Source organism: Brassica oleracea, chromosome C7, assembly GCF_000695525.1.
Source record: "Brassica oleracea var. oleracea cultivar TO1000 chromosome C7, BOL, whole genome shotgun sequence".
Taxonomy (NCBI): domain Eukaryota; kingdom Viridiplantae; phylum Streptophyta; class Magnoliopsida; order Brassicales; family Brassicaceae; genus Brassica; species Brassica oleracea.
The window spans coordinates 46,364,316-46,390,681 of record NC_027754.1 but is presented as its reverse complement, the minus strand read 5'-3'; the positions used below and the strand labels follow the sequence as shown (position 1 = coordinate 46,390,681).

The window sequence follows — 26,366 nt, the reverse complement described above, 5'->3', positions numbered from 1 at the left end:
CGTTTTACGGTTTTGGCGGGAAAACTCGGTTTTACGGTTTTGGCGGAAAAACTCGATTTTACGGTTTTGGCGGAAAAACTCGATTTTTACGGTTTTGGCGGGAAAACTCGATTTTTACGGTTTTAGCGGGAAAACTCGATTTTATGGTTTTGGCGGAAAAATCTGATTTTGCATTTTGGCGAGAAAACTCGGTTTTACGGTTTTGGCGGGAAAACTTGGTTTTACGGTTTTGGCGGAAACACTCGGTTTTACGGTTTTGGCGGAAAACTCGATTTTGCGGTTTTGGCGGAAAAACTCGATTTTGCGGTTTTAGCGGAAAAAATCAAATTTTGCGGTTTTAGAAGAAAACTTGATTTTACGGGTTTACCAGAATAATTTGATTTGCATTTATATAATAAAAATCAGTTAAAATTTTTTATTTGTTTCATTTAATATTTGTTAAAAAACCATAAAGTTAAAACAATTAAAAATTAAATCAACAATAGTTTAAATGGGTTAGTACAAATTTTGTGGATCTAAATGGGTACCCCTAATAGACCTATTTTTATATGGGTCTAAACGGATATGGGTTTTAAATGGGTGGATCTTAAACGGAGCGGGTATAAATGGGGTGGGTTTACCCATTTTAACATCCCTATCAAGAAGTTTGTTTTTGTCTTCAAGATCATCGCTTCCATCACCATCAGACAACACAAGAATAGTGTTATCATAGGAACGAGCTGCTAAATTTGTTAAAAGAAGCAATAGCATTAGTAAAACCACAGGAGAAATTTCCACAAAAGTCCACAAACGAATTATCGGATGACATTAGTAAAATAGTACTACTTAACATGCAACATGTTTCTCTAAAGAAAGCCAACTAAAACTGAACTGATATGCTAAGAGACAGAGCGCCATCATGGACCTCTATATCCATCGTCACCGACATGATATCGAACCAGATATTTCAAGACCCTTTGAAGTAAATGCGAGCAACTACCCACCAACCTTCTTTTAAGAACCAGGTTTATAATTGGGCTAATGGACCTAGATAGTTGTTGAAACGTCATTAACATGACTTTGTTTTTGTCAGCAAGTATTAAACGTTGCTCGAGTCATAAACATCATTTTATGTTGTTTTAGGTCCACTATTTGTTTTTGTATTTTCTATAAAAAAACGAGGAAGCAAGAGTTTGATTACAAATCGCCTTGAATATTATAGTCAAACATGAATAACCTCACAGACGAAGAAGCTGCCATGGCGGTTCTTGAGGATTTAACGTCCAATGTGAAGCAAATACAAGATCAGGTATTGAGGAGATACTAACATGTGATGCTAACACGGAATACCTTCGGAGTTTTCTCCATGGGAGTTCAGATAAAGAGCTTTTTAAGAAGAATGTTCCCCTAGGGACCTATGAGGATTTCAAGCCATACATCTCGCCAACGGGGAGCCTTCAGATGTTATTTCGGGAGAGCCTACTACCTTAAGAGTTATTACCTTAAGAACCCAGCATCGTCTTGGGATAGTTCCTACACAAGTCCCGTTGAAGTTGTAGTTTGTCCTGACAATAAGTAGAGTTTCTTTTGCCGTCTTCTCTGTGGTCTTGTCAAACGAGATGAAGTTAGAAGAGTGGGTGCCTTTTTTGCTTCTACCTTGGGTCAAGGAATCATGTTTCTTGAAAACTTTTGGAAAGAAATGTGCAATAATATACGATCAGGTGAGCTTAGTGATGACTGGATCACTGATCTTAGCTGCAGGGAATCTGTTTCTAAGGTACTTGGAGGACCTAATCCTCAATTGGCGGATCTTATAGAAGACATATGCAACCAAAAGTCATGGAAAGGTATAATCCCACAGCTTTGGCCCAAAACCAAATTTAAGCATCATTACAGGACAGATGACTCAATATATTCCAACACTGGAGTTCTACCTCAATAACTTGCCTCTAGTATCCTTAACTTGTGTTTCAAAAGAAAAAGTATCCTTAACTTATGCGTCTTCTGAAACCCATTTTGGGGTTAATCTGAATCCTCTGTGCAAACCACAAGATGTATCCTACACACTTCTACCGAACATGTCGTACTTTGAGTTTCTACCGGTCAATGAGGAAAATGACGCAATTGTTGATCTTGTGAATGTAAAGTTAGGTGGCTACTATGAACTCATAGTCACCAGTTATTCAGGTGATTTATACAAGTACACAATATAAAAAATGCTATATATATGTTCATAATCAACTCTTTTTTTTTTACTTTTCAACTTACGTTGTTATGTTTTTACTAGGTTTACACCGATATAGAGTGGGAGATGTTCTACAAGTAACTGGATTTTACAATAGCGCACCACAGTTCAGATTTGTACGAAGACAAAATGTGATTTTAAGTGTTTATTGGGAGTCAACAACGGAAGAAGACCTTTTTTAAACGCAGTGACTAATGCATCACAACTACTTCAATCTTCAGATGTAATGTTGAGGGATTTCACATGCTATCCTCATATCTCTACCGTTCCAGGTCACTATGTTCTTTATTGGGAACTCAAAGGCAACAGCAACGATGACATCAATGAGCTAATTGAGACCAATGTGTTGATGGAATGTTGATTACATTAAAAGCTCCCGGAGAAACTTGAACTATAAGTTGTATAAATCATTGTTTCACTTGCACTTAGTCTATACCCAAAATATGAATCTCTTAAAACTGTTTACATCCAAAGTGAAAGCATGCATTTAGAAGGCATGCTCCATATTCTTAGAGGAACTAGCTTCAGGAATCTTAGAAACAAAATTAATCTATCTATACTATTAAAACAGAAGTCATGATTTTTTCATGTGTGATATTTCATTTCGGACCTTCTACTAGAAATTCATCATATTTCATTTTATATCATTAATTATATTGTTATTATTAGCACTTTAATGTCCACATCCATACATTGAAACACCACGTTTCTCACAAGTTTTACTTTATAACAAAATGAAATAAGATCATTTTTCCAAATTCTATGACTGTAAACAAATATCAAGTTAATGTCAATTTGTTCTTATAACCCTTTTTTGATTCAGATTATTATTTTTCTTTGTCCTTTTCATATGTTTGCACATCCACTTTGAACAAAATCCTATGAACATAAACTATAAACAAACGATCAAACACCGAAGATCAGTGTCACTTTCTTTAATGGTGTCGAGGAAGCTTTTGATGCAGCAACGATATCGCCTCAGTCCATCGAAGATGATTCTCGATAGAGGTCACTATCTGGAGACATAGAGATGTTCTAAGGAAGAGATTCACCAAGAAGCTCTTGGTGTTAAGGTTTGTTGTATTTCTATAATTAATCATTGTCGGGAAGATATTCACGAAAAAGAAACATTGATCTTTGTATGTTTTGGTGAGGTTGTTTTTGCAGGCAAGGAAAGCACAAGACAATAAGCCATAATCATCACTTGATACAATATCGTTGACAATCTAATAAGCTTATATTGTTGTTAGCCTTGAACATGAACATTTGAACATGCTTCCTCCATTAACCATTACATTATTTGATTGTTAGCCTTGAATAAAAACATTTGTTAATTATTTTATTACTTTATAAACTAAATACAGTGAACATCTGGAGAAGATAAACATGGTGTACTATGAATAAATATTAAAATTCGATATAAAATAATTCATGTAATTAGTATAACATATATATTCGATAAGTAATTTACGTTCACTAAATATGTATTTATTCATTTAACAAAAACAAATTGCGTCATACATTTAAAGTTGAATACTTACAATATCATTATTATAACCATATTTGAAAGAAAAAAAATTGTTAAAAATAATTAAAATTATTCGCATCTTAAGAAAATCTATACTATTAAAGCAGAATCCCTCTTAGGATACCACCATTGGTTTTTGAAGTTATTTACAAAGTTACGCCATTTCCTATTTTGAAATATTTTAATTATTTTTGATAACTATTAAATAAGCCAATTAGAAATAACAAGATTATTTTGACCAATCAAAAGACTCATCTAACTCTTATACGATAATTGCATACGGGGTGTGAGATAGGTTTTTGATGTGATAAAGGAATGTGAGTTCATGGGTGAGAAAAAAAAAAGAGATATCACTATAGTTATGGTAACAAAAAAAAGAAAAAAAAAAGAGATATCACTATAGTTATGGTAACAAATATATTTATTTTTAATGCCAAACTATTTTCTTTACAAATCAAAATAAAACCATAAATGTTACTTAACTACTAACATTTCTAAAGTTAATTTCTATAAATATAAATATAAATATACAACTTCTTATAGCATATATAACATCTCTTATAATTTTTAAACGTAAAATAATCAACAAAATATTAAATATATCAGATTATCTTATATAAAAATACATAATCTTATAATTATTTTTTTTTATAAAATTTCAAAAAGAACAAATTCCACGCTTTTAAAGCGCAAAGTAATAGGATTCTGCCATTGGTTTTGGAGTTATTTACAAAGTAATGTCACTCCCTTTTTAATTTAACATAATTCATTAAAAATATAATTAATGACAAAATATTCATGGGATCTACTGCCTATATTCACGTTTTCTTTTCATTTAACTCATTAATTATCATTTTTAAAAATAATTATATTTCCTAAAAGTCATTTAAAACAAATAAGTTAAATATTTTTAATAAAAACGCACTTCCAATGTAATTTAAAAACTAAAAATCAATATCTAAATATTAATGAAAATATTTTAAGTCCTTTAACACAGATCTAACGAAAATAACATAATTTTACGGGTTTAAATGGGCAAATTTATTGAATTTTAAAATTAAATAAGTCCAAACTATTCAGGATTTAAATGGTGTGAATCCCAATTGAAATGAGTCTAATTTTAAAATTAAATAAGTCCAAATTGCAGGTCGCGCGACACGCAAACGAACATAGTTTTAGTCGCAGGTCGTATGTTTAGTCACAGGTCGCAAGTCGCAGGTCGCGCGACACGTAAACGAACGTAATCTTAGTCACAGGTCGCATGTTTAGTCGCAGGACACGTAAACGAACATGCATAAGTACCGTAGTCCTGAAAATGAAAGCTAAAAATAAATTATATCTCAAAGGCTGGAAGGCAATTTTTCTTCAGTTTCTTTTCGGGGCTAGCACTGGATGAGCCTATTGCTGAACCATCCTTATCTTATCTTGTAAAGATATTATGATCTTTCAATGTTTCATTCACGTGACACCATCTTCTACCATCCAATTTCTGGCTTGGTTGACTGACGTGAATAACGTGAATTAAATGGTTGTTGGTAGCTGTGACAAGTAACAAGATATTATCTCCGTTCCCGAAAGTAAGATTTTCTAAATTTTTTTCTTGTTTTACAAAGATAGATTTTTTATATTTTTAAAGTATTTTTTTATACTTTTGAAAAACATTAATTACAAATATTTGAATTGATTAGATTTAATTGGTGGAGAACTAAATATTTGTAACACAAATAGGATAAACATAAATATCATTTTCTATAAATTAAAAACATATCAAATCCTAAACCATGAAAATTGTATTTTTATTAGCATATATGTATTAATATACACAAATCATTCAAAATGTAAACAAATATAGGTGATGATCGGTTCAATTGTGGCTCTAAAAATTTAGTTGTAAAAGTTTAGCCGTAAAAGTTTATCTGTAGGTAAATTGGTTGTAGCTATAAAGTTGTTACTGTAGATTTTTTTGCAGAGACTTTTGCTGTAATTAAATTTGTTGTAGCTGTAAATTATAGGTTGTAGATATTTTAAAATAAAATATGTGAAATTTGTAATGTATATATAAAATAATTATTTTTTTATCAATTAAATAATTTATATTAATATTTTTTATAAATTCTCAAAGTTTATTGTTATTTAAAATGTGATATGTAAATGATATATATTTTATTTAAAATATTTCAATAATTTTTACAACACCCAAAATTGAATTAAATATTTATAGATGTTTTTAATTATGATTATCTAATTTATTTGATACTACATATAGTTTTTTTATTTTACAGATTCTACAGTCTATAAAAAAAAACTTTAGGTTTTTTTACCTAAAATACATTAAAAAAAAATTTGCTTTACGTTTTTTTGTTGTAGCTTTAAAAATAAAGCTAAAGCATGATTGGTAAAAATTTATAGAAACTTGATTTAGGCTTTAACTATTAAAAATAAAGTTACAACATGATTGGTAAAATTGAGTAATTTAAAAGTAAATAAAACTAAAATAAGAAGATAAAGCTCAACCAATCACCCCTATACTTCAAATGGTGAGATTTATAAAAATACCAAATAAAATAACTTATCTAACATCAATAATACATAATCATCAATATATATATTTAAAAATAATTTAAATATATGAACAATCATAATTTTGAAACATAAAAAGTAAAAAATACATCCGTGCGGTTGTTCGGATCGAAGTCTAGTTTAGGATTAAAAAAGTAGTGTTTGGTAAACGGGAAGAAGAATGCGAAGTCGTGTTTTGCCTTTTTACCCCACCATGCATACAATTAATTATTACTAATTGAAAAGATAAACACCATCAACGTGATAATTAAAATCTGCAGAACAATTTTTAAAAAAATCATTATGGCCGGTCAATAATGGAAAACTAGCTTTTTTAAATTTACTGATATAGAATATATGCACAACAGTTGGTGCATAAAATAAGCTTAATTAAGTATGGTAGTCCTGAAAATGAAGCTAAAAATAAATTATATCTCAAAGGCTGGAAGGCAATTCTTCTTCAGTTTCTTTTCGGGGCCAGCACTGGATGAGCCTACTATATTGCAGAACCATCCTTATCTTATCTTGTAAAGATATTCTGATCTTTCAATGTTTCATTCACGTGACTGACGTGAATAACGTGAATTAAATGGTTGTTGGTAGTTGTGACAAGTAACAAGATGCTCTCTCAGTTTCCAAAAATAAAATTTTCTAGATTTTCTTCTTGTTTCACAAAGATAAATTTTCTATATTTTTAAGGTATTTTTATATACTTTTGAGAAACATTAATTACAAATATTTGAATTTATTAGATTTAATATAGAAAAATAAATAATAAATTAAACTGTAAACATTTATTATATCTTTAATAAGTTTGAAATCTTTAGAAAATCTTATTTCAGAAATAGAGGTAGTACCGTATATGGTAGTTGTGAAAATAATGTGAATTAAATGTTGACTGTTGATCCCTAGACGTCCTCCCTGTTATTTTGTTCGCTATAAAGAACACAAGAAACAAGTGTTGATCATTACAAATCGATTTGAGTATAGTGAAACATGAATAACCTCACGAAAGAAGAAGAAGCTGGCTTGGCGGTTCTCGAGAATTTAACGTCCAACGTTAAGCAAATACAGATGAGGTACTGAAAGAGATACTAACATGTGATGTCAACACAGAGTACCTTCGGAGTTTTCTGCATGGGAGTTCGGACAAAGATCTTTTTAAAAAGAATGTTCCAATAGGGACCTATGAAGATTTTAAGCCATACATCGAGCGTGTCGCGACCGGCGAATCCTCAGAGATCATATCGGGCAGGCCTATTACTGGATTCGCACAAACGTAAAGTTTTTGCTAATAATTCTCTAGATGATTAATAATATATGAATTTGATGTGGTTTTTACTCAACAACAGTTGTATGTGTGTATAGGTCTGGAACTTCAGGAGGAAAACGGAAGTTAATACCTTTGAACAACAAATACGTGGAGAATGCTAGATTTTTGTCTGATCTTCGCTACTTCGTTTTATTCAAGTAATTAAATGTTACTCTCTCCATTAGTTTAAAGAGATGCTAGTTTTCCAATTTTTTTTTTTTTTGGTAAACATGTTAAGATAGTTTTTCATCTTATTCTATACTGTAAAACTTAGTTTTCTTTTAGATTTTCCATGCACTTATGTATTGATTAATGCCAATCTTGAAAGCTTTCAAGACGAAAACATAGAATTATTAAAAGATAACATGTTTTTTGGAACTTTATATATTAAAAATTAACGTGTGTTTTTTGGAACTCTATTAAAAATTAACATGTACAACCTCATTAAGATAAATAAAATTGGTTCAGAATACATCTATTATTGATCATCTAGATTAACCTGAAAGTCTACAGTTTACAATAGTATGATAGTAAATATTTATTTTGGTTTGTAGGCATATCGAGGGACACAACGAAGGAAAAGGGCTGCGTCTTCTTTTCCGTAAACCAGGCATCAAAACTCAATCTGGTTTGACAGCTTCATATGCTACTACACATCTCAAGAAAAGCGATTATTTTGTCAAGAACCCACCATCATACTGGGATACGGCGAGCACAAGTCCCAGTGAGATCAAATTTTGTCCTGACACTAAGCAGAGTCTCTATTGTCATCTTCTTTGTGGTCTTGTCATGAGAGATGAAGTAACAAGAGTAAGTTCTGGCTTTGCCTCTGTCTTGGTTCAAGGAATCGCTTTTCTTGAGAATTTTTGGAAAGATTAGCTGCAGAGACTCTGTGATTGGATCACCAATCTTAGCTGCAGAGACTCTGTTTCTAAGGTACTTGGAGGACCTAATCCTCAGCTGGCAGTTATAATAGAAGACATATGCAACCAAAAATCATGGAAAGGTATCATTCCACAGCTTTGGCCTAGAACCAAATTTATCGAATGCATTTTTACAGGACAGATGGCTCAACATATTCCATTATTGGAGTTTTATGGCAATGATCTGCCTCTCGTTTCAAGAAATTATGTGTCTTCTGAGGCCTTCTTTGGGGTAAATTTGAATCCTCTATGCAAACCACAAGATGTATCCTACACATTTATGCCGAATATGTCATACTTCGAGTTTATACCGGTTGGTGAAGGAGACGACACAATTGTTGATCTTGTGAACGTTAAGTTAGGTCGCTACTATGAACTCATACTCACCAATTATGCGGGTGAGTTTTACAAAACAGTCTGGTTAGACATGTACCATATCAAATAACTGAATTTAATTTGATGTTTTCATGTTTTTTTTCGTACTAGGTTTACACCGTTATAGGGTGGGTGATATTCTACAGGTGACTGGATTTTACAATAGCGCACCACAGTTTAGATTTATTCGAAGACAAAACGTGGTCTTAAGTGTTTACTTGGAGGCAACAACGGAAGAAGACCTTTTAAACGCAGTGACTAATGCAACACAACTACTTAAATCTTCAGACATAATGTTGAGGGATTTCACATGCTATCCTCATATCTCTACCGTTCCAGGTCACTATGTTATTTATTGGGAACTTAAAGGCAACAAAAACGATGACATTATTGAGCTAATTGAGACCAATGTTATGGTGGAATGTTGCTCGGTAATAGAGGAATCACTTGATGCTCTTTACAGAAATTTTCGAAGCAAAGATGGATCAGTTGGAGCATTAGAGATAAGGGTGGTTCAACAAGGAACGTTTGACTCTCTCTCATGGAATATTTCATAGCTCAAGGTGCTTTTTAGGTCAATACCTAGATGCATAAAATCTTCTGAGGCCTTGGAAGTTCTTGAAAACAGGGTCATGGCTTGTTTTTTTAGCGATAAGTTACCTCATGTGGACACTATGTGTTAATGGGTGGCCAACTTCAATATTTTCATAAATAAACGCTTTATCGCGTATTGAATGATTATATTAAAATCTCCTGGAAAAACTTGAACCAAAAGCTTATAAATTCTTGTTTCACTTGCACTATCGATATCCTCGCAAACTCTTTAAGTACATTATTTACATCCACGGTGAAAGCATGCATTTAAAAATCACCATGTATGTATAGTTTTTCCATGCTCCATCTTTTTACATATCTCAGAGTTAACTTAAAAGACGCACTGTATATATAATATGTCCCTATATATACTCTATAGGAAAGTCACGGTTTTTGGGTGACAGAAGAACAATGCTAATTAAATGTTGATTGATGTGTCGAGTTTTAACCCGATTATCTAACTGCACAGTAAAGTACGCAGTAGTAATGTGGGATCGAATCCACAGGGACCGATGATCACTCGTAGAGTTGCAGACAAGTTAATAGCTACAGCGAACGAATATATATTTTTGATGGTTTTTATTTAATTTTCTTTAGTGTCACAAAACATAAACAGACTGTAAAAAGATGATTTAAACAATTTGAAAACTATTTTAAAACAAACGTTGGACATTGGGAATTCTCAGGGATTTCTTTTTAATCAAGATACAATTAATGGCAGACACAAGGATATATTAAGAACCGTCTAGAACTCAAACACGATATTAGAATTAACCTACTTCCGTAGCGCTAATTCTCTATGTTATAGAAATCTCCACACTAACTTCCGCTGAGTTTCAATTTCTAAACAAGCATTAAGAACAGGTTCAATATGTTCACAAAGCGCAATAACATCAACTTCCGAGGGTTAAGGACACTTTGCTCATCTAAAGTATTTTCGGAAGTTCAAACAATCACTTTCGGTGCATCAAACAATCTGAAATCATGAACTAAGTGATCAATTCAGTTCAAGCAGTAAGAAATCCATTAGATGAAGAACCAAAACGTAATCCCTTAGTCTACACACGTTTTATGAATCAAAACATCAAGAAATCCCCTATGAGAACCCCTAAACCCAACTAGATGACTACTCACACATAACTAAGCAAGAACAACACGATTTTGATGAAGAAAACATGATAAGATTGTATTAAAACAGAGTAAAGGTTCAGAAGATCTTCTCCAAATGGTTTTGAGATGAACTCCTTTACAAATCTTCACAAATCACACAAAACAAGTTACAAAACTCTCAAATCTCTCTCAAGAACTTGTAAATCTCCTTCTTGGTCGTCTCTAATCTTTTCTGAGTCCCAAAAATCCAGTTCTCCCCTCCATTATTGAGGGGAGTGGGTAAAAAGGAGTGAAAAGCTCATTGGTGCGTGTGGAGCCCGTAGAGCGTGGGATCGGTCGATCCTCAGTGGTCGGATCGGTCGATCCAGTGCATGAACCCGTACGGCTTTTCCTCTTAGCTCTGGATTGGTCGATCCATAGACAATGGATCGGTCGATCTATGTCCTGTGCGATCAATACTTCTCATTCGGTCCATTGTTCGGTCCATCTTGCTTCTGAATAAATCCCGAATGCGTTCTTTTCTTGCAAGCTATCTAGTAACCTGCATATTACACTTAAGAACACCAAAACGCATCAAATAGACCAAAACATTAATTAAAACCGACCATTTAATTGCTCCAAAACGAGTTTAAAACCGTTAAAAACACGGAATATCGTTGATGTATGGGATGGCTGAACCTACCATGGGCCATGGCCATGCATACAATGCTTACTAATTGAAAAGATACACATCAACGTGATAACTACTAAAATTTGCATAATCAATTAAGAATCATTATAATTGGTCAGTATGGAACTAGATTCTCGAATCTTAGTTTTAGAGAAAATATTTATTGAAATTCCAAGTATCAGTTAATTAATCAGTAGGACTAGAAAGTCAAGTATTTGGTACGGGGGATAAAGAATGTGAACTAATGTTTATTTCTTGAGCCCATCATATACATTGCTTTCTAATTGAAAAGATAAACGCCATACACATGATAATTAAAATCTGCAGAATCGGTTAAAAATCCTTGTAATGATCAATAATGGAGAATTAGCTTTATCTTTTGGAAATTTAGTGATAAAGAATATATGCACGACTCTCGGTGCGTAAAATAAACTATAATTAAGAATAGTACTCGTGAAAAACGTTATGAATTAAATACTGACTGTTGGCCCCTCCACTTTCAGAACACCATATTATGTTGTTTTAAAATTAACCTCTTCTACATTATTTTCACTATAAATAGCAAAAGAAACAAGTGTTGGTTACAAATCAAGTGAGTATAGTGAAACATGAAAAAATAATAGTGAAACATGATTAACCTCACGGAAGAAGATGCTGGCTTAGCTGTGCTAGAGAAGTTGACGTCCAACGTGAAGCAAATACAAGATGCGGTACTGAAAGAGATACTAACATGTGATGCCAACACGGAATACCTTCGGAGTTTTCTCCGTGGGAGTTCAGATAAAGAGCTTTTTAAGAAGAATGTTCCGGTAGGAACCTATGAAGATTTTAAGCCATACATTGAGCGTGTCGTGAATGGCGAGCCATCAGAGATCATTTCGGGCAAGCCTATTACTGGATTCATACTAACGTACGTACACGCTTAGTATTTGCTAATCGATATATACTATCATTTTCTAGATGATTAATAATGCATGAACATGATATGTTTTTTTATTTACTCAAATACAATTGCATGTGCACTTTTGGCTTGTGTAGGTCTGGAACTTCAGGCGGAAAACAGAAGTTGATACCTTTGAATAACAAGTACTTGGAGAACGCTAGATTATTATTTGATCTTCGATACCTCGTATTATCCAAGTAATTTAATATTACTCTCTCTCCATTCGTTAAAAAAATGATTTAAATTTTTTCATCTTGTTCTATAAAACTTATTTTTTTAGTTTTTCCATGCACTTTGTATTGATTAACGTAGTTAATCTTGTAAACTTTAAAGAGCATTGTTTGGAATAATATAAATATTCAAAAGTAACATAGTTAAATATCTAAAATATGCAACCTCATTAAGATACATAAAGTTCTCTAAAGTATGTTCACAATAATTTATAAAAAAGTGTGTTCACAATACATCTATTATTCATCTTCTAGACTAACCTCAAAGTCTACAATTTGCAATAGTATGATGATTTTTTTTTTTTTTTGGTTTGTAGGCATGTCGATGGTCACAACGAAGGAAAAGGGCTGCATCTCATCTTCCTTAAACCAGCTTCCAAAACTCCATCTGGTTTGCCAGCTTCATATGCTACTACACATTTCATGAAAAGCGATTACTATGTGAAGAACCTACCATCATATTGGGATACTTCGAGCACAAGTCCCACTGAAATCAAATTTTGTCCTGACAATAAACAAAGTCTATACTGTCATCTCCTTTGTGGTCTTGTCCTGAGAGATGAAGTTACAAGAGTAAGTGCTAACTTTGCTTCTATCTTGGTTCAAGGAATCACTTTTCTTGAAAACTTTTGGAAAGAAATGTGTAGTAACATACGATCAGGTCAGCTTAGTTATTGGATCACTGATAACTGCAAGGACTCTGTTTCCATGATACTTGGAGGGCCTAATCCTCAACTGGCAGATATAATAGAAGACATATGCAACCAGAAGTCATGGAAAGGTATTATTCCACAGCTTTGGCCCAAAACCAAATATATCGAATGCATTGTTACAGGACAGATGGCTCAACATGTTCCATTATTGGAGTTTTATGTAAATGATCTACCTCTCGTTTCCCCAAACTATGCTTCTTCTGAAGCCATGTTTGGGGTAAATTTGAATCCTCTATGCAAACCACAAGATGTCTCCTACACATTTCTACCCAATATGTCATACTTTGAGTTTATACCGGTTGGTGAAGGAAACGACACAATTGTTGATCTTGTGAACGTAAAGTTAGGTCGCTACTATGAACTTGTAGTCACTAATTATGCTGGTGAGTTACAAAAAAAATCTATTTAGAGATATACCATATATATGTTATGAAATAACTGAAATAATGATGTTGTCACGTTTTTTTCTTACTAGGTTTACATCGTTATAGAGTGGGTGACGTTTGTTAGATTCGGGTTTAATTATGGGCTTCCAACTTAAAACCAATTGGTAATTAGTGGATTGACCCTAACCCTTTATATATTACTTAATGTCCCATTGATTTTCCAATGTGGGATACATATCCCTTAATACCCCTCCTCGAGATGATGGCTCTTATCGGCCAGAAATCTCGGAAACTTTTTTTTTTAAGACAGTTATACTCGGTCGAGCGAGTCAATTACGACCTATATACCCGGTCGAGTAGGGTTAATATTAATTAGGGGTTTAACTTATTAGGATCTGGGCTCTGATACCATGTTAGATTCGGGTTTAATTATGGGCTTCCAACTTAAAACCAATTGGTAATTAGTGGATTGACCCTAACCCTTTATATATTACTTAATGTCCCATTGATTTTCCAATGTGGGATACATATCCCTTAATAACGTTCTACAAGTGACTGGATTTTACAATAGTGTACCACAATTTAAATTTATTCGAAGACAAAACGTGGTCCTAAGTGTTTATTTGGAGGCAACAACAGAAGAAGACCTTTTAAAAGGAGTGACTCATGCAACACAAGTACTTAAATCTTCAGATATAATGTTAAGGGATTTCACATGCTATCCTCATGTCTCCGACGTTCCAGGTCACTATGTTCTCTACTGGGAACTCAAAGGCAACAACGAGGATGGCATTAGTGAGCTTAACACCAATATGTTGGTGGAATGTTGCTCAGTAGTAGAGGAATCACTTGGTGCTCTTTACAAGAAATATCGGAGCAAGGAAGGATCTATTGGACCTTTAGAGATACGGGTGGTTCAACAAGGAAGTTTTGACGCTCTCATGGAATATTTCATTTCTCAAGGTGCTTCTCTAGCTCAATACAAAACACCTAGATGCATAAAATCTTCTGAGGCCTTACAAGTTCTTGAAAACAGGGTTCTTGCTCGTTTTTTCAGTGAGAAATTACCTTAATGTTAGTTGGGCTCAACTTCTACATTTTCATAATAATCTCTATCTGGCGCTATTGTATTAAAACTCGAGTATTTCTTATTTCTATTTGTACTGGGTTTTTAAGTCATAATAGGATAAGACATGCGTCTTGCGCAGGGTGAATTTATTTGTATATATTATCGATAGTTTTTTTTATATATTTGATCATTTTATTTATATATATAAAATATTTTTTGTTGTTATTATATAATTTCTTTCCGATGGATCGGATCAATTTTTATTAAAAATAATGGAACAAAACTATAATTAATACATCATGGGTTGTTCGGATTGGACATTAAACAAAATATGACATAAAAACCTTATTTTTTTCATCGAACACATTCTTGAAAAAAGTGAACAGTATTATTTTCACAGTTGAATTATTTTGAAACATATAAGGTGTCCTCATTTTTGTATTTTAAAGTCGTTTAAAAAAAATATATAACATATAAGGTTTTCTCATTTTTGTAATTTAAAGTCATTTTAAAAAATTCAAAATATAACATATAAGAAAAAATCTATTTTTTTATTATATGGTTAATATGATTGTTTATTTTTTTAATACTATAAAATTAAAAAAAAAATGAAGAAGGATGCAAAAATTGTTATCAAATCTTTATTATTCATAATCATTAATTGACATATATATGTAAATCATATTAAATAATTTCTTAGCTTTTATTTATAGAAAGAATACACACTTCTTATATTTTAGGCTAATATAATGTTCTCTAGTGGACATTAAACAAATTATGACATAAAAACGGTTTTTGTTTCCCTCGAACACATTCTTGAAAAAATAAACAGTATTGTTTTCACAGTTGCAGATTATTTTATACTTTTTTTTGTAACACTTTTTTTTTTTGTAACACGCAGATTAGTTTATACATATGTTTAATTTTGTTGAATACTTTTTGTCTTTACTGTTTTCCGTAGGCACCCAATATGGAAATAAGCAAACATATAAATATACAATTCTTCTTCTTGTGGGTTAGGTAACAAGTGTATTAAAGTTAGAGGGTTTTGATGGTTGACCTAACTTAAAATCAAAATCCTTGAATTATCAAAATAAGCTTAGAATAACACATTAAGTTGAACTAACAAGGCTCAAGCCAACTCTACAATAACCTACCAGAACCATACAAAAATTATATGATGTAGCCCATATAGACACTTGCATCTATATAAACTCAATAGCATACCGTTGGATTTCTCATCAACACAAAACAGAAACCGAAGAAGCAATTAGAGAGCGGCTTAACCAAAAAAAAAAAAAAAAAGAACTCATCAACTCATCAAAATGGCATCATTCAAGATTTTTCTCATTGCTTTCTTAGTGAGTCTTTCTTTCTCTATTACGATCAACAAGTGCTCGGCCTCACGCCACCTTCTCCAGCAACAACCTCTCCCTCAAATTCCAAATATGCCTATCCCAACGGGATTACCTCCATTGCCATCCACCTTGCCACAACCAACTCTTCCCACAATTCCCACTTCAATTCCTCCATTTCCATCAACATTGCCACAACCAACTCTTCCCACAATTCCCACTTCAATTCCTCCATTTCCATCAACATTGCCACAACCAACTCTTCCCACCATTCCCACTTCAATCCCTCCGTTGCCATCAACATTGCCACAAACAACTCTTCCCACAATTCCCACTTCAATCCCTCCTATTCCAATGCCAACTTTACCTTCATTCCCCACAACGATTCCTTCTCTCCCAATCAATTTCCCATCCATTCCAATGTTCTCTCCTCCGCCTACTACAACTAAATCGAGTCCTTGAATAATTAAATACTTCATGGGTTTTGTTGTCTCTTATATACTATAGTGAAATGTACCATTTGTTGTGTTTTGGTTTGGTTGATTACACATTTCCGTATGATCTGTGTTTTTAATTTCCTTTTAGATAATCAATATGTTGTATTTTACATGTGTTGTATGCTGTTTGCTTATTTGGTTCTTTATCTGCTTAGTTATGTTTGTAATATCTACGTTTACGCTGTTATGAGATTTTACGTTTATTGTAAAACAATATTTGAAATCTTCTCTAAATATATATAGTTTATAGTGTAGTAATTTAGATCTTCATTAGTAGTGCAGGATAACTATCTAATATGTAATTATATTGATATTATCATCTGCAATCTTATTAAAAAATCTTCGACCGACAAGTATGATCAATAACGGTTAACACAGGAAACTAAACGAAAACCAGTGGTTTCATTATATGAATATTTCGAGTTAACAAATGTATTCATCTAAGTAATATCTTTGGGATTAAAAAAAACTTCTTGTAGAATGTAAACCGGGCAAATTAAAAATTGTAAAACTAGGAAATAACAACGGAAAGCATGTGTTGGTTGATCCAAGATCTGTCACCAACATTATTAATGGCACCGTGCAGGTAACGTTGCATTGACCATATATTGCTCTGCTTCACTCTATGTGATTCAGTCCTCACTCACAATGACGAGTAAACCTACTGTTTGGCAAAGGCTAGTTACTTGCTTATCCTCCCTGAAGTCCTACTTGAAAGTATTGTGCCTCGTGGTCACTGTTTTTGTTCTTCTCCAAATCTGTTCATTTCAAATCACTAAACACTCACTTTCACTCCCACCTTCACTCTTTACGTATCTGAAACACCAACCAGAACAAGCATCTGACAACAAGACTGCTTACTTGGTGGAAAAGCTACGTGAGTCAGTGACATTCCTTCCACTCAAGGACTACCGCTTCTCAAACAAACCACTCGAAGGTCACACTTGGTTCATGAGCTCTCTCCTTGATAACCAAACAAAAGGCGAGGCTCAGTACCAAGAGTTTCCTTCAGATTCTTCCAAAGGAAAGCTTCTATGCTTGAAAGGTATCGACAAACATGATGGATCATGGAACTACTACGCGTTGGCTTTGCCTGAAGCTATTCCAACCAACGCCGTTCTTCAGAAGGGTTTGACTTTTGTTTCTTATAACCAATACGATTACTACAACTTGTGGCATGGACTATCCACCATGGTTCCATTCGTTTCTTGGAGCTTAAGAAACCGATGCGAAAGGCCTCAAAAATGGGTTTTATACCACTGGGGAGAGCTAAGGTTTGAGATGGGGCATTGGTTAAGCGAAATACTCAGAGCTACTTACAATCAAGAACCGGAATTCACACGGTTTATCGATCAAGATAACCCGGTTTGCTTCGAGAAGGCGGTTGTTATGAGACATGATCAAGCTGGAATGTCAAGGGAGAGAAGAATGGAGGCTTTTGATCACATTAGACGCAAAGCGAGAAGCTACTGTAACATCACCTCATCAAAACCTCGAATCGGTATGACACTGCTATTGAGAACCGGAGCAAGAGCTTTCAGAAACGAAACAGTGGTGATCAATGTCTTTAGGAGAGAGTGCAAGAGAGTAAACGGATGTGAACTAAACGTTTCTTACTCGGACAATCTAACGTTTTGTCAGCAAGTGGAGCTGATGAAGAAGACCGATGTGTTGGTATCACCGCACGGTGCACAGCTCACTAACTTGTTTCTAATGGATAGAAACAGTAGCGTGATGGAGTTTTTCCCCAAAGGGTGGCTTAAGCTTGCTGGAGTGGGACAGCGCGTGTTCCAATGGGGAGCTAACTGGTCAGGGATGAGACACGAAGGTACATGGCATGATCCTGTTGGAGAAACATGTGAGTTTCTTGATACGGACAGGCGATGTATGTCGGTGTATAAGAACGCTATGATCGGACACAATGAGACTTATTTTGGCGAGTGGGCGAGAAGGGTTTTGGACAAGGTTAACAACAGAATGAAGCAGAATATCACAGAACACAACCATAGTTATGATTCGTTAGATGAATGTCGGTGTTAACTCTGTTGTTGGTGTATTATAGTCTCTTTCTAATCTCTGATTTGTATGCCTCTGATGATAGTATCAAGAAAACCAATAAGGAAGAAACATGAATTCACAAATCTCTGATGATTCTTAAGACTATGAAAGACAATCCTAATGAAGACTGAGATGGTTACTAGTCATCACTCATCACCAAACTGATTGGTTTTTAACAGCAATCCCACTGCCTTCTTTCTTGCTTCCATAATCGACGGTCCATTTCTCAAACGTACAGTTGACAAAGTCATAGTAACCACCATGGAGTGACAGTGATCCTTTCCTTACTCTCTCTTCTATCCACGGATAACCAAGCAGCCTTTCTAATGAATGGTTTATGGACGTCTGCACTCTTACACACTATATATTAGTTCATTGATTGATAAACAGAAGGTATGTATATAATTTGCCAAAAGACATCACCTTTTCACAGTGTTGACACTGATGATCAAAATGGAGGTTTGAAGCAACTGCTTTTGTGCTCTCCTTTGCCTTTTTCCCCACAATTACCCACTCATGTATGAAACTTCTGTTAACAGGTAAATGCAATACAGCGAAAATCAACACTTAAGAAATGCTTGTTTATTTCAATACAGTGATCAAAAGAACTGAGTAAAAGAAACCTGGAGTCTCCTTCACCTTCCATGCTCATTAAAGCTTGAATTCCTCCACAGCGGCTATGACCAATGACTAATATGTTCTCCACCTACAAATTTAATAGATCAACCCCCACAACTTCTCAGTGAGACGAAGAATTAAAGCTTTAGATTTTGAGTTTTTTTTTTTCTCCTCAGGGGTTCAAGTTCTATATAAGTAAATCAAAAGAACCAAATCTTCAGGAAGCTGATTTCATGAAAGTAACAAATCCTTGAACAGTCTAAACTGTGGACAATCAACATTGTTAAGATAAAGGGAAGACTTTGTTTCTATATAAAGTTGCTTGACAACAATGGATCCACTAATAAGAACTTGGAACACAGTATCTTAATATATATGTAAGAGATGAGAGATACTTACTTCAAGAGTATTCACAGAGAACTGGAGCGCAGCTTTCGTTTCAGTAGGTCCAGACTGCAACAGGCAAATACAATTTACATCAAAATGTGAAACAGTCCGTAAAACAAACCAATGCCGGTCTGGACTAGAATGTGTACCTCATAGGAAGGTACTAAATTTGCAATGTTACGAACAGTGAATGCTTCACCCGGTTGAAATCCAAGGACGGCGGAAGGACAAACCCTAGAATCTGCACAAGCAATCACCAGAAACTGTTTCTCAAAGTGTTAGCAACAATTTTCCATAAGAAGATACCTCAAAGCCAAAATCCATGAACAGTAAAAAATATATATATTAAAATCAACCTTTGGAGCTTGAGCATCTGCAAGCTTCTTGAAGTGCTCTAAGTTATCCCTGTTCAAAGGAGTATAACATCAGTGGATGAGGTAACACAAAGCCAACCAATATAAAGAAGTAAGCCACCACTTACATGTACTTAAGCTTCTTGAAGGCGAGGAACCGCTGTTTCATGTCGTAGAATACGTCAGTGTTGTTTTCTCCATAAACTATAGCCTCATAAGTGCAGTTATTAGCTTCCTGAGTCAGTCCAGGTGTATTTCCTGATGCCATCGTTTGCAAGTTGGCAGCTTTTCCTCTGCAAACGCCACATAACAACATAAAGTTGAGAACTTGAACATTAACAGAACATCCAAACAGAGGTTTTGCATCAATCAAAACAGAGGTTTTTGCCATTTAAAAAAAGTCGCAAAATCTCGTAAATTACCTGAAAAGAGCGGGAATTCTCAATTGGGTTCTCTCAAATTCGTTTACTTTGTCACTGGAGCGGAAGATCTGAATCAAAATCGACAGGACAAACAAACCCACTATCAGATTACAAGTAAGAGAGATAGAAAAGGGAGAGACTTGACACGTACCGTTTGTTGAGTATGTAGAGAAAGGAGAGACGTGGAGGAAGAAGGATCATAGGAGATGGAGAAGTGCGATGCCATTAATGGAAAGTTTGGTATTTCGAATATTGGACAACAAGGGACAAAGCATCTCAAGAGCATTCATCTCTCTTTGAAGGAAAAAAATTTCTTTTAACAAGAAGCTGATGTGAATGCAATTCTCCAACAAAGACGGAGAAAACCAAAGTTTTTCTGTCGTGTCACTTGTGGACCCCACAAAATAAATTTGATCAATGTTGTAACAACTGAGGTATTGGGCCTGGGTCACTTTGTCCGTATATATTCCCTTTTGGGCTTTCTCAAACCGATGAAAATATGACCGACAAAAAAATACATTTTATATTTAAAGTATTTTTTTGACTAATTACATTTAATTTTTTTTTTGACCAATTACATCTAAACTATTAAAAAAGAAATAGTCCTGAATTTTCCTCAAAATTTACCATTCCACGCCACTGCATTTTTAAAGCGTCACTTAACAGAAGTACTAAACCAGCGGAATCTTAGTTATATTGCAAACCACATATAATGTGATTCATAACCAATTAGTTTACGGTTTAGTATTGTCTACGGAATCAAATCACATATATCCAAAATTCAGTTCTATAGTACTTTATATCCCAATTGTGTGCGCGTTTCAGTACCATTAATTTCTCGGTTTGGCATTTTCTTTATGCCAATTTTTTAAAACATACCACATGAAAACCAATCCACAATACATCATGATTATTCAACCAGGTTACATGTTTTGGTAAATATTCTTTTCACATTTGTGTGTTTCTCAAGTTGTTCTTCCGAATATTTACAAATCATTTGTGATGAACAATCATTGCTTTCTTATAATATACCAAATTAATTTAAAATACTGAAAATGGTTAGGTAAATTTAAAGATATTTTGGTCCACCATATCTAAACTAATAATTCCGTTGTGCAGTTAATTCAATAACATTTTAAAAACCTTTCCAAACAAGTTAGCACAATCAAATATGTAAACAGTATATTTAGAAAATATAGTCAACCAATTGAAAATCAAATCTCTAATCATCTACTCATAATAAAGGTTAATTGCCGTATATGGAAAAGTTCCTTATAACTTCATAAAATTTAGATAGCCTCTAATTCATTTTAGATATACATTTCGTGATTTACAATCGTTTCCATCTTGCTTTATAGTTAATATTTTTAATACGTATATTTTTTTAGATTGCATCCCATAATATCTAACTGCTATATACGAAATTCACATATATTTTTAAAAGGAATATTCTAATTTATATGCACTATAATCTTGCAAAAATCTAGCGTAATTAAGTACGATATTAAATATATTTCCTATCTAGGTGTCATATACTTGCATATATACACATCTTCCTATCAACTCAATTCACAATCACATTTTCAGTTCACCCATAAAATGGCGGACAAAAAGATTTTACATTCCTCAAAGATGTAAAACCATGGAAAAGCGGTCCCCATTTTCACTCTTGCAGGCAAAACACAAGTTATTGAGGAAAATCACTTGAATACATTCTTGCTGATCAAACAGTAAGTCATTTATCTATATATAAATGCATGTTTTTCTTTTTACAAAAGGCTTTTATATATAAATGCATGTTACTTCTCTACATATAGATGCACGTTACTTGACTATAATACTAACTATTTATTGGTTTTTGGAGGGTGTTAAAATTCACCCTTCTTGCAAAAGGAATCAGACGTAGGAATCATAAGGTATGTCGTTTTAATCTATTCAAATAATCCACGTTTTATGGAGCTATGTGTTCACTTTATTAAAGATTTGTATCTGTGTTTTCGTGTATGTGATAGAAAGAAAGAGAACTATAATTATTTACCAGTTTTCTCTTTGCAGGTTTGAAAGACCCACATGTCCGCTCTCGTGGAAGTATATTCTGGTTCGTAAGACTGTTTTAAGCTATATGAACAACATTTTCTTTTTATTATCGAACATTTATTTTATAGAAGAATGATTTTGTTATCGTTTTAGACAAACAAAATCATTCTCTGTATTGAAGCAAATTATTTTAAATTTTGTAGTTATATAAAACAATCGTTGACATATAAAGTATGCAACGATAACCAAACATGTATAGTAAAGGAAATATCTCAATCTTATAACTAATGCTAGATGGTTCTACATTGCTTTTATCTCATGAAGTATTTATATAGATAAGTAATACTAAGCGTATATTTTTCCTGTTGTTCGGAAAGGTTGTTGTCTTCATTTGTGGTATGGTGAAGGAACGTGATTATCCTAACGTCCAAAATCATGCAAAGCATAACAAATATCATTATATAAGTCTAACAAGCCAACTAACAATAATAATAGATAACCAAACATTTAAAGTTTTAACCAGAATGTAAACAAAATTATATAAACAATCAACGAACGATCATTTATACCCTTTAGGATTAAAGAAAAATACCCTCTAGATAGTTTAGATTTTGTAAGCCCCAATATTTAACCATTAGTGTACATACTTATTTTAAGAAATAAATAAAATTAAATAAATTCCAACATAATTGATTAATTTTGAATTGCTAATAATTTAAAATATAAATATACACGTTAGTTCTAAATTGTAATAATCTGTAAATTATGGATAAAATAATTTCAAAACTGTTATCTTATAATACAATCTCCAAACTAATATGACAAGGCCAATGCAGTAAAATAAAAATGTACAGAAAATGTTATACTAATCACAATTTTAAACCACAAATTTTATTAACACACAAATATGGTAAAAAAAATCATTTGGAAATATAATATTATAGAATTAGTTATTTGGTAAATGATTAACTATATATAACACTAATAATTAAAATAAAATTATATCTAAAAATAAGTTTGAAACCCGCGCAGGCGCGCGGGTCTTATCCTAGTTACATTTAATTTGAAGGGACATACCCAACATGATACTACTAATGAATTGTTGAAAATAGTGTGCAGAGAGATACTTTCCCCTGATGGATAGTATTATTGATAGAAATGATAAACAGAGAAGCAATCAAAATGAAACTATTGGAGTATCTTATCAACTTAATCTACAATTTAGTGAATCTATGGCAAAACAAAAGCTGTGACAACTCTTTACACTTGAGTACAGGAGTAGCAGCTTTATAAACAACAAAATGCACAAAATCATATTCTTCTTTGTATCACCTTAATATAATTTATGTGATCACCATCTTGGCTACAAGAACTTTTAGTATATAAAGCTCCTGCTAGGCTACTACTTACCAATGTCAGAGATGGACCTCTTCAAGAAACTTGACCTATCAACAATAGAAGTTCCAACAACATTGCCTCTCTTCATCTTCTCTTTCCCTCTACCAGCAACAACAACAACTTCACTTACCCTTAAACCTGACATCGAATCCAACGACACTGATCGTCTCACTCGCTGCTGTGACTTATCTGCTTCACCATCTCTAATATCTATACCAAGAAAACCATCAGCTTCAACCTCGTCATCCCTCTCAGTTTCTTCATCGATATCTCCATTGATACTCACAAGGGTCTCCTCTATATCGTCCCCATCATCATCATTTACAATAGGAGCACGACAAAGGGGACAATTGGTGTGTGATCTAAGCCAAGTATCAATACAAGAAAGATGAAAAGCATGTCTACACTTTGGTAACAATCTAAGCATCTCTTCTTCTTCGAACTCACTTAAACAAACAGAACAATCAGTTCCTTCGACAACACCATCTCTTTTACTATACTTACACACTTTGATCGAACTTATAACCGCTGGATTCAAGCCAATGGTTCTGATATGCCAAACCGGATGATCGATCATTGCAGGTGATTGTCCATCAAAATCCCGAGTCCTAGCTTCCTCTATGCTTCTTGATAACGCTGTTGATCTTCTCCTCCTGTTGTACCACTTGAAACAGAGAACGAGTAAAGTAAGGAGAAACAGAGTTGTGATGAGAGAGGAAGCCGTGATGATTATGATCTTCTTTATTTTATGGTCAAGGTCGCGGTGAATCACTGGAGGCGGATCAGAGACGATCTTGCAGATGGAAAGACAGTAGTTAAGACAAGTGGATGAACAAGATCCTGATTCCCTCAAGTCTTCGATGCAATCCGTCAACGATTCACAGGCCGTGTTGTTTGTCATATCATCCGACAGAGATCTGTGAAGGACGGTCATGATTCTTGCTTCAAGATCATCACCAAGCTAGAGATAGAGAGGAAAAAAAAAAGACAAAAGATAATAAGAGTCTTCGTCTTTGTTCTGTCTTTTGCTTTCTTTCTTTAGAAACAAGAATGGTCAACTAAAGTACGTCAGATGGTATCTATCATCTTCATTTCACGAAGTAACTGATTTCATTTTATTTAATTTTTTATTACAAGTACACGTTATATCTAGAAAAATAGATATAAATTTCAGACTGAAAATAAAGTTCTAATAGTATAAATAATTTTTTTGGTTAAAATACAAGCTAGGCATAGACATTCGGGGTCCCAATCGGGTTTCGGTTTTATCCATTCGGATTTTGGTTTTTCGGATTTATCAAAATCAACCTCATTCGGCTTATATAAAAGTTCGGTTCGAGACAGGTTTGGATTCTATCGGGTTCGGGTCGGGGTTAGTAAATCTTCAAAGAACCGGTATAATCCATTGTACTTTCGGGTTCGGGTCTCAATCGGTTCTCCGGTTTAAAAATACATGATTTGTATCTATTTTGTAATTAAAACATAAATGAAATCGATTCTTCGGATTTAAATACATGATTTGTACATATTTTAATAGCCAAAACATAAGTAAAATCGATTCAAAAATAAGAAAAAACATAAAACGTAATTATTCAAAATCAAGTGAAAGATAAACATAGTTAGTGATAGAAAGAAAATGAGATAAATGAAATCATAAAACAAAAGCTAAGTTCTCTTCATATCTTCATAAGAAACATTATTCAATGAAAACAAAACCAAAATCTAAAAACTTCACGCTTCAACCGCCACATTTCACCATCTACCTTTATGTAACATATAATTATTTTACAAGTTCAATAATATCTTAAATTAAAGTATTTTGGATACACATTAAGAATTAAGATCATATTTGGTAGAAGATCTTTTTGTGATTTTAAATATTTCGGGTTCTATCGGATAGTCATTTAGGTCCGGGTTCGGTTCGGATAATACCAAAAAAAGGATCAATTCGCTATTTATGTCGGGTTCGAATCGGTTCGGATTCATTTTTATCGAATCGGGTTCGGTTCGGGTTTTTGGGTTCGGTTTATTTGGCCATCCCTAATACAAGCATATCACACGGCCATATAAGTGGGTTTCATATTAATATAGTACTAGACCCTGAGGATATGAATTTTCAGTTCTTAACTATTTATTTTATTAAATGATGTATTTGTAATATTCGTTCATATTATATTCATTAAGTAAATATTTTTTTTTTTGCATCTTAAACTATCTATTTTTTATGAATGTGTGATATCATATAAAAAATATAAAAAAAATGAGTATAGAGTTAATTAGATAATTTTAAAAACAAAAATTTTTCTTTCGTGTGCGATATCATATAAATAATGATCCGCCCAGTTAACAAAAATCATGATTATTTTATGTGTAATTTTTTTTTATTTTGACCATTTCCTTAAAACTATATTAAATTTTACATATTTTAATTAGAATATTTTTAATATCTTTACCTTTTCATTTGAAATGTAACTCAATATTTTTTTAACAATTATAACAAAATATTTAAAAAATATTTTTAGAATTTGTTTGAAAAATATGAAAATTACATTTTAAATTAAAATTATCCTAAAATATGATAAGTTTTGATGTAAACGAAAACTCA

The 26,366-nt window shown here is 33.2% G+C and overlaps 5 protein-coding genes and 2 pseudogenes across 6 annotated transcripts; 4 read left to right on the top strand and 3 right to left on the bottom strand.

Moving 5' to 3' along the window:
• The first annotated feature begins 1,206 nt into the window (after positions 1-1,206).
• On the top strand, positions 1,207-2,585 carry LOC106301595 (annotated as a pseudogene).
• Positions 2,586-7,277: 4,692 nt separating this feature from the next.
• Positions 7,278-9,691, top strand: LOC106301594 (annotated as a pseudogene).
• Positions 9,692-11,902: 2,211 nt separating this feature from the next.
• Positions 11,903-14,708, top strand: LOC106304472 (4-substituted benzoates-glutamate ligase GH3.12-like). Of its 2 annotated transcripts, XM_013740878.1 has the most exons (6): positions 11,903-12,205; positions 12,334-12,435; positions 12,786-13,564; positions 13,657-13,680; positions 14,108-14,244; positions 14,312-14,476. In XM_013740878.1, exons 1-6 carry the CDS (start codon positions 11,925-11,927, stop codon positions 14,402-14,404), a joined length of 1,416 nt encoding a protein of 471 aa, XP_013596332.1. In that variant the 5' UTR covers positions 11,903-11,924; the 3' UTR covers positions 14,405-14,476. The 2 variants fall into 2 exon arrangements, with proteins under 2 accessions (XP_013596332.1, XP_013596331.1); XM_013740877.1 differs by having other exon boundaries at positions 14,108-14,708.
• Positions 14,709-15,927: 1,219 nt separating this feature from the next.
• Positions 15,928-16,663, bottom strand: LOC106305021 (uncharacterized PE-PGRS family protein PE_PGRS54-like). The gene has a single exon (XM_013741400.1). It carries the CDS (start codon positions 16,468-16,470, stop codon positions 16,072-16,074), a length of 399 nt encoding a protein of 132 aa, XP_013596854.1. The 5' UTR covers positions 16,471-16,663; the 3' UTR covers positions 15,928-16,071.
• A 473-nt stretch (positions 16,664-17,136) lies between these two features.
• LOC106303451 lies at positions 17,137-18,528 on the top strand. The gene has a single exon (XM_013739715.1). The coding sequence runs from the start codon at positions 17,137-17,139 to the stop codon at positions 18,526-18,528; it is 1,392 nt and encodes a 463-aa protein (XP_013595169.1).
• A 55-nt stretch (positions 18,529-18,583) lies between these two features.
• LOC106304130 (beta carbonic anhydrase 5, chloroplastic-like) lies at positions 18,584-20,650 on the bottom strand. Its single transcript, XM_013740527.1, has 9 exons — positions 20,478-20,650; positions 20,327-20,394; positions 20,033-20,197; positions 19,908-19,956; positions 19,701-19,814; positions 19,564-19,617; positions 19,170-19,252; positions 18,970-19,075; positions 18,584-18,891 (listed from the first exon to the last, which is right to left on the bottom strand). Exons 1-9 carry the CDS (start codon positions 20,610-20,612, stop codon positions 18,700-18,702), a joined length of 966 nt encoding a protein of 321 aa, XP_013595981.1. The 5' UTR covers positions 20,613-20,650; the 3' UTR covers positions 18,584-18,699.
• Positions 20,651-23,490: 2,840 nt separating this feature from the next.
• On the bottom strand, positions 23,491-24,795 carry LOC106303760 (RING-H2 finger protein ATL54-like). The gene has a single exon (XM_013740078.1). The coding sequence runs from the start codon at positions 24,693-24,695 to the stop codon at positions 23,766-23,768; it is 930 nt and encodes a 309-aa protein (XP_013595532.1). The 5' UTR covers positions 24,696-24,795; the 3' UTR covers positions 23,491-23,765.
• Positions 24,796-26,366: the final 1,571 nt, after the last annotated feature.

Bases quoted from the DNA above. Each gene is read 5' to 3' on its own strand.
- LOC106303451 (XM_013739715.1), top strand. From the start codon at position 17,137: ATGACGAGTAAACCTACTGTTTGGCAAAGGCTAGTTACTTGCTTATCC.
- LOC106305021 (XM_013741400.1), bottom strand. From the start codon at position 16,470: ATGAAGTATTTAATTATTCAAGGACTCGATTTAGTTGTAGTAGGCGGA.
- LOC106304472 (XM_013740877.1), top strand. From the start codon at position 11,925: ATGATTAACCTCACGGAAGAAGATGCTGGCTTAGCTGTGCTAGAGAAG. The intron at 12,206-12,333 runs GTACGTACACGC...TGGCTTGTGTAG, and splicing joins ATTACTGGATTCATACTAAC to GTCTGGAACTTCAGGCGGAA. The intron at 13,565-13,656 runs GTGAGTTACAAA...TTTTCTTACTAG, and splicing joins TGTAGTCACTAATTATGCTG to GTTTACATCGTTATAGAGTG.
- LOC106304130 (XM_013740527.1), bottom strand. From the start codon at position 20,612: ATGCTCTTGAGATGCTTTGTCCCTTGTTGTCCAATATTCGAAATACCA. The intron at 20,198-20,326 runs GTAATTTACGAG...TGGCGTTTGCAG, and splicing joins AGAATTCCCGCTCTTTTCAG to AGGAAAAGCTGCCAACTTGC. The intron at 19,618-19,700 runs GTACACATTCTA...TGCCTGTTGCAG, and splicing joins ATTTAGTACCTTCCTATGAG to TCTGGACCTACTGAAACGAA.
- LOC106303760 (XM_013740078.1), bottom strand. From the start codon at position 24,695: ATGACCGTCCTTCACAGATCTCTGTCGGATGATATGACAAACAACACG.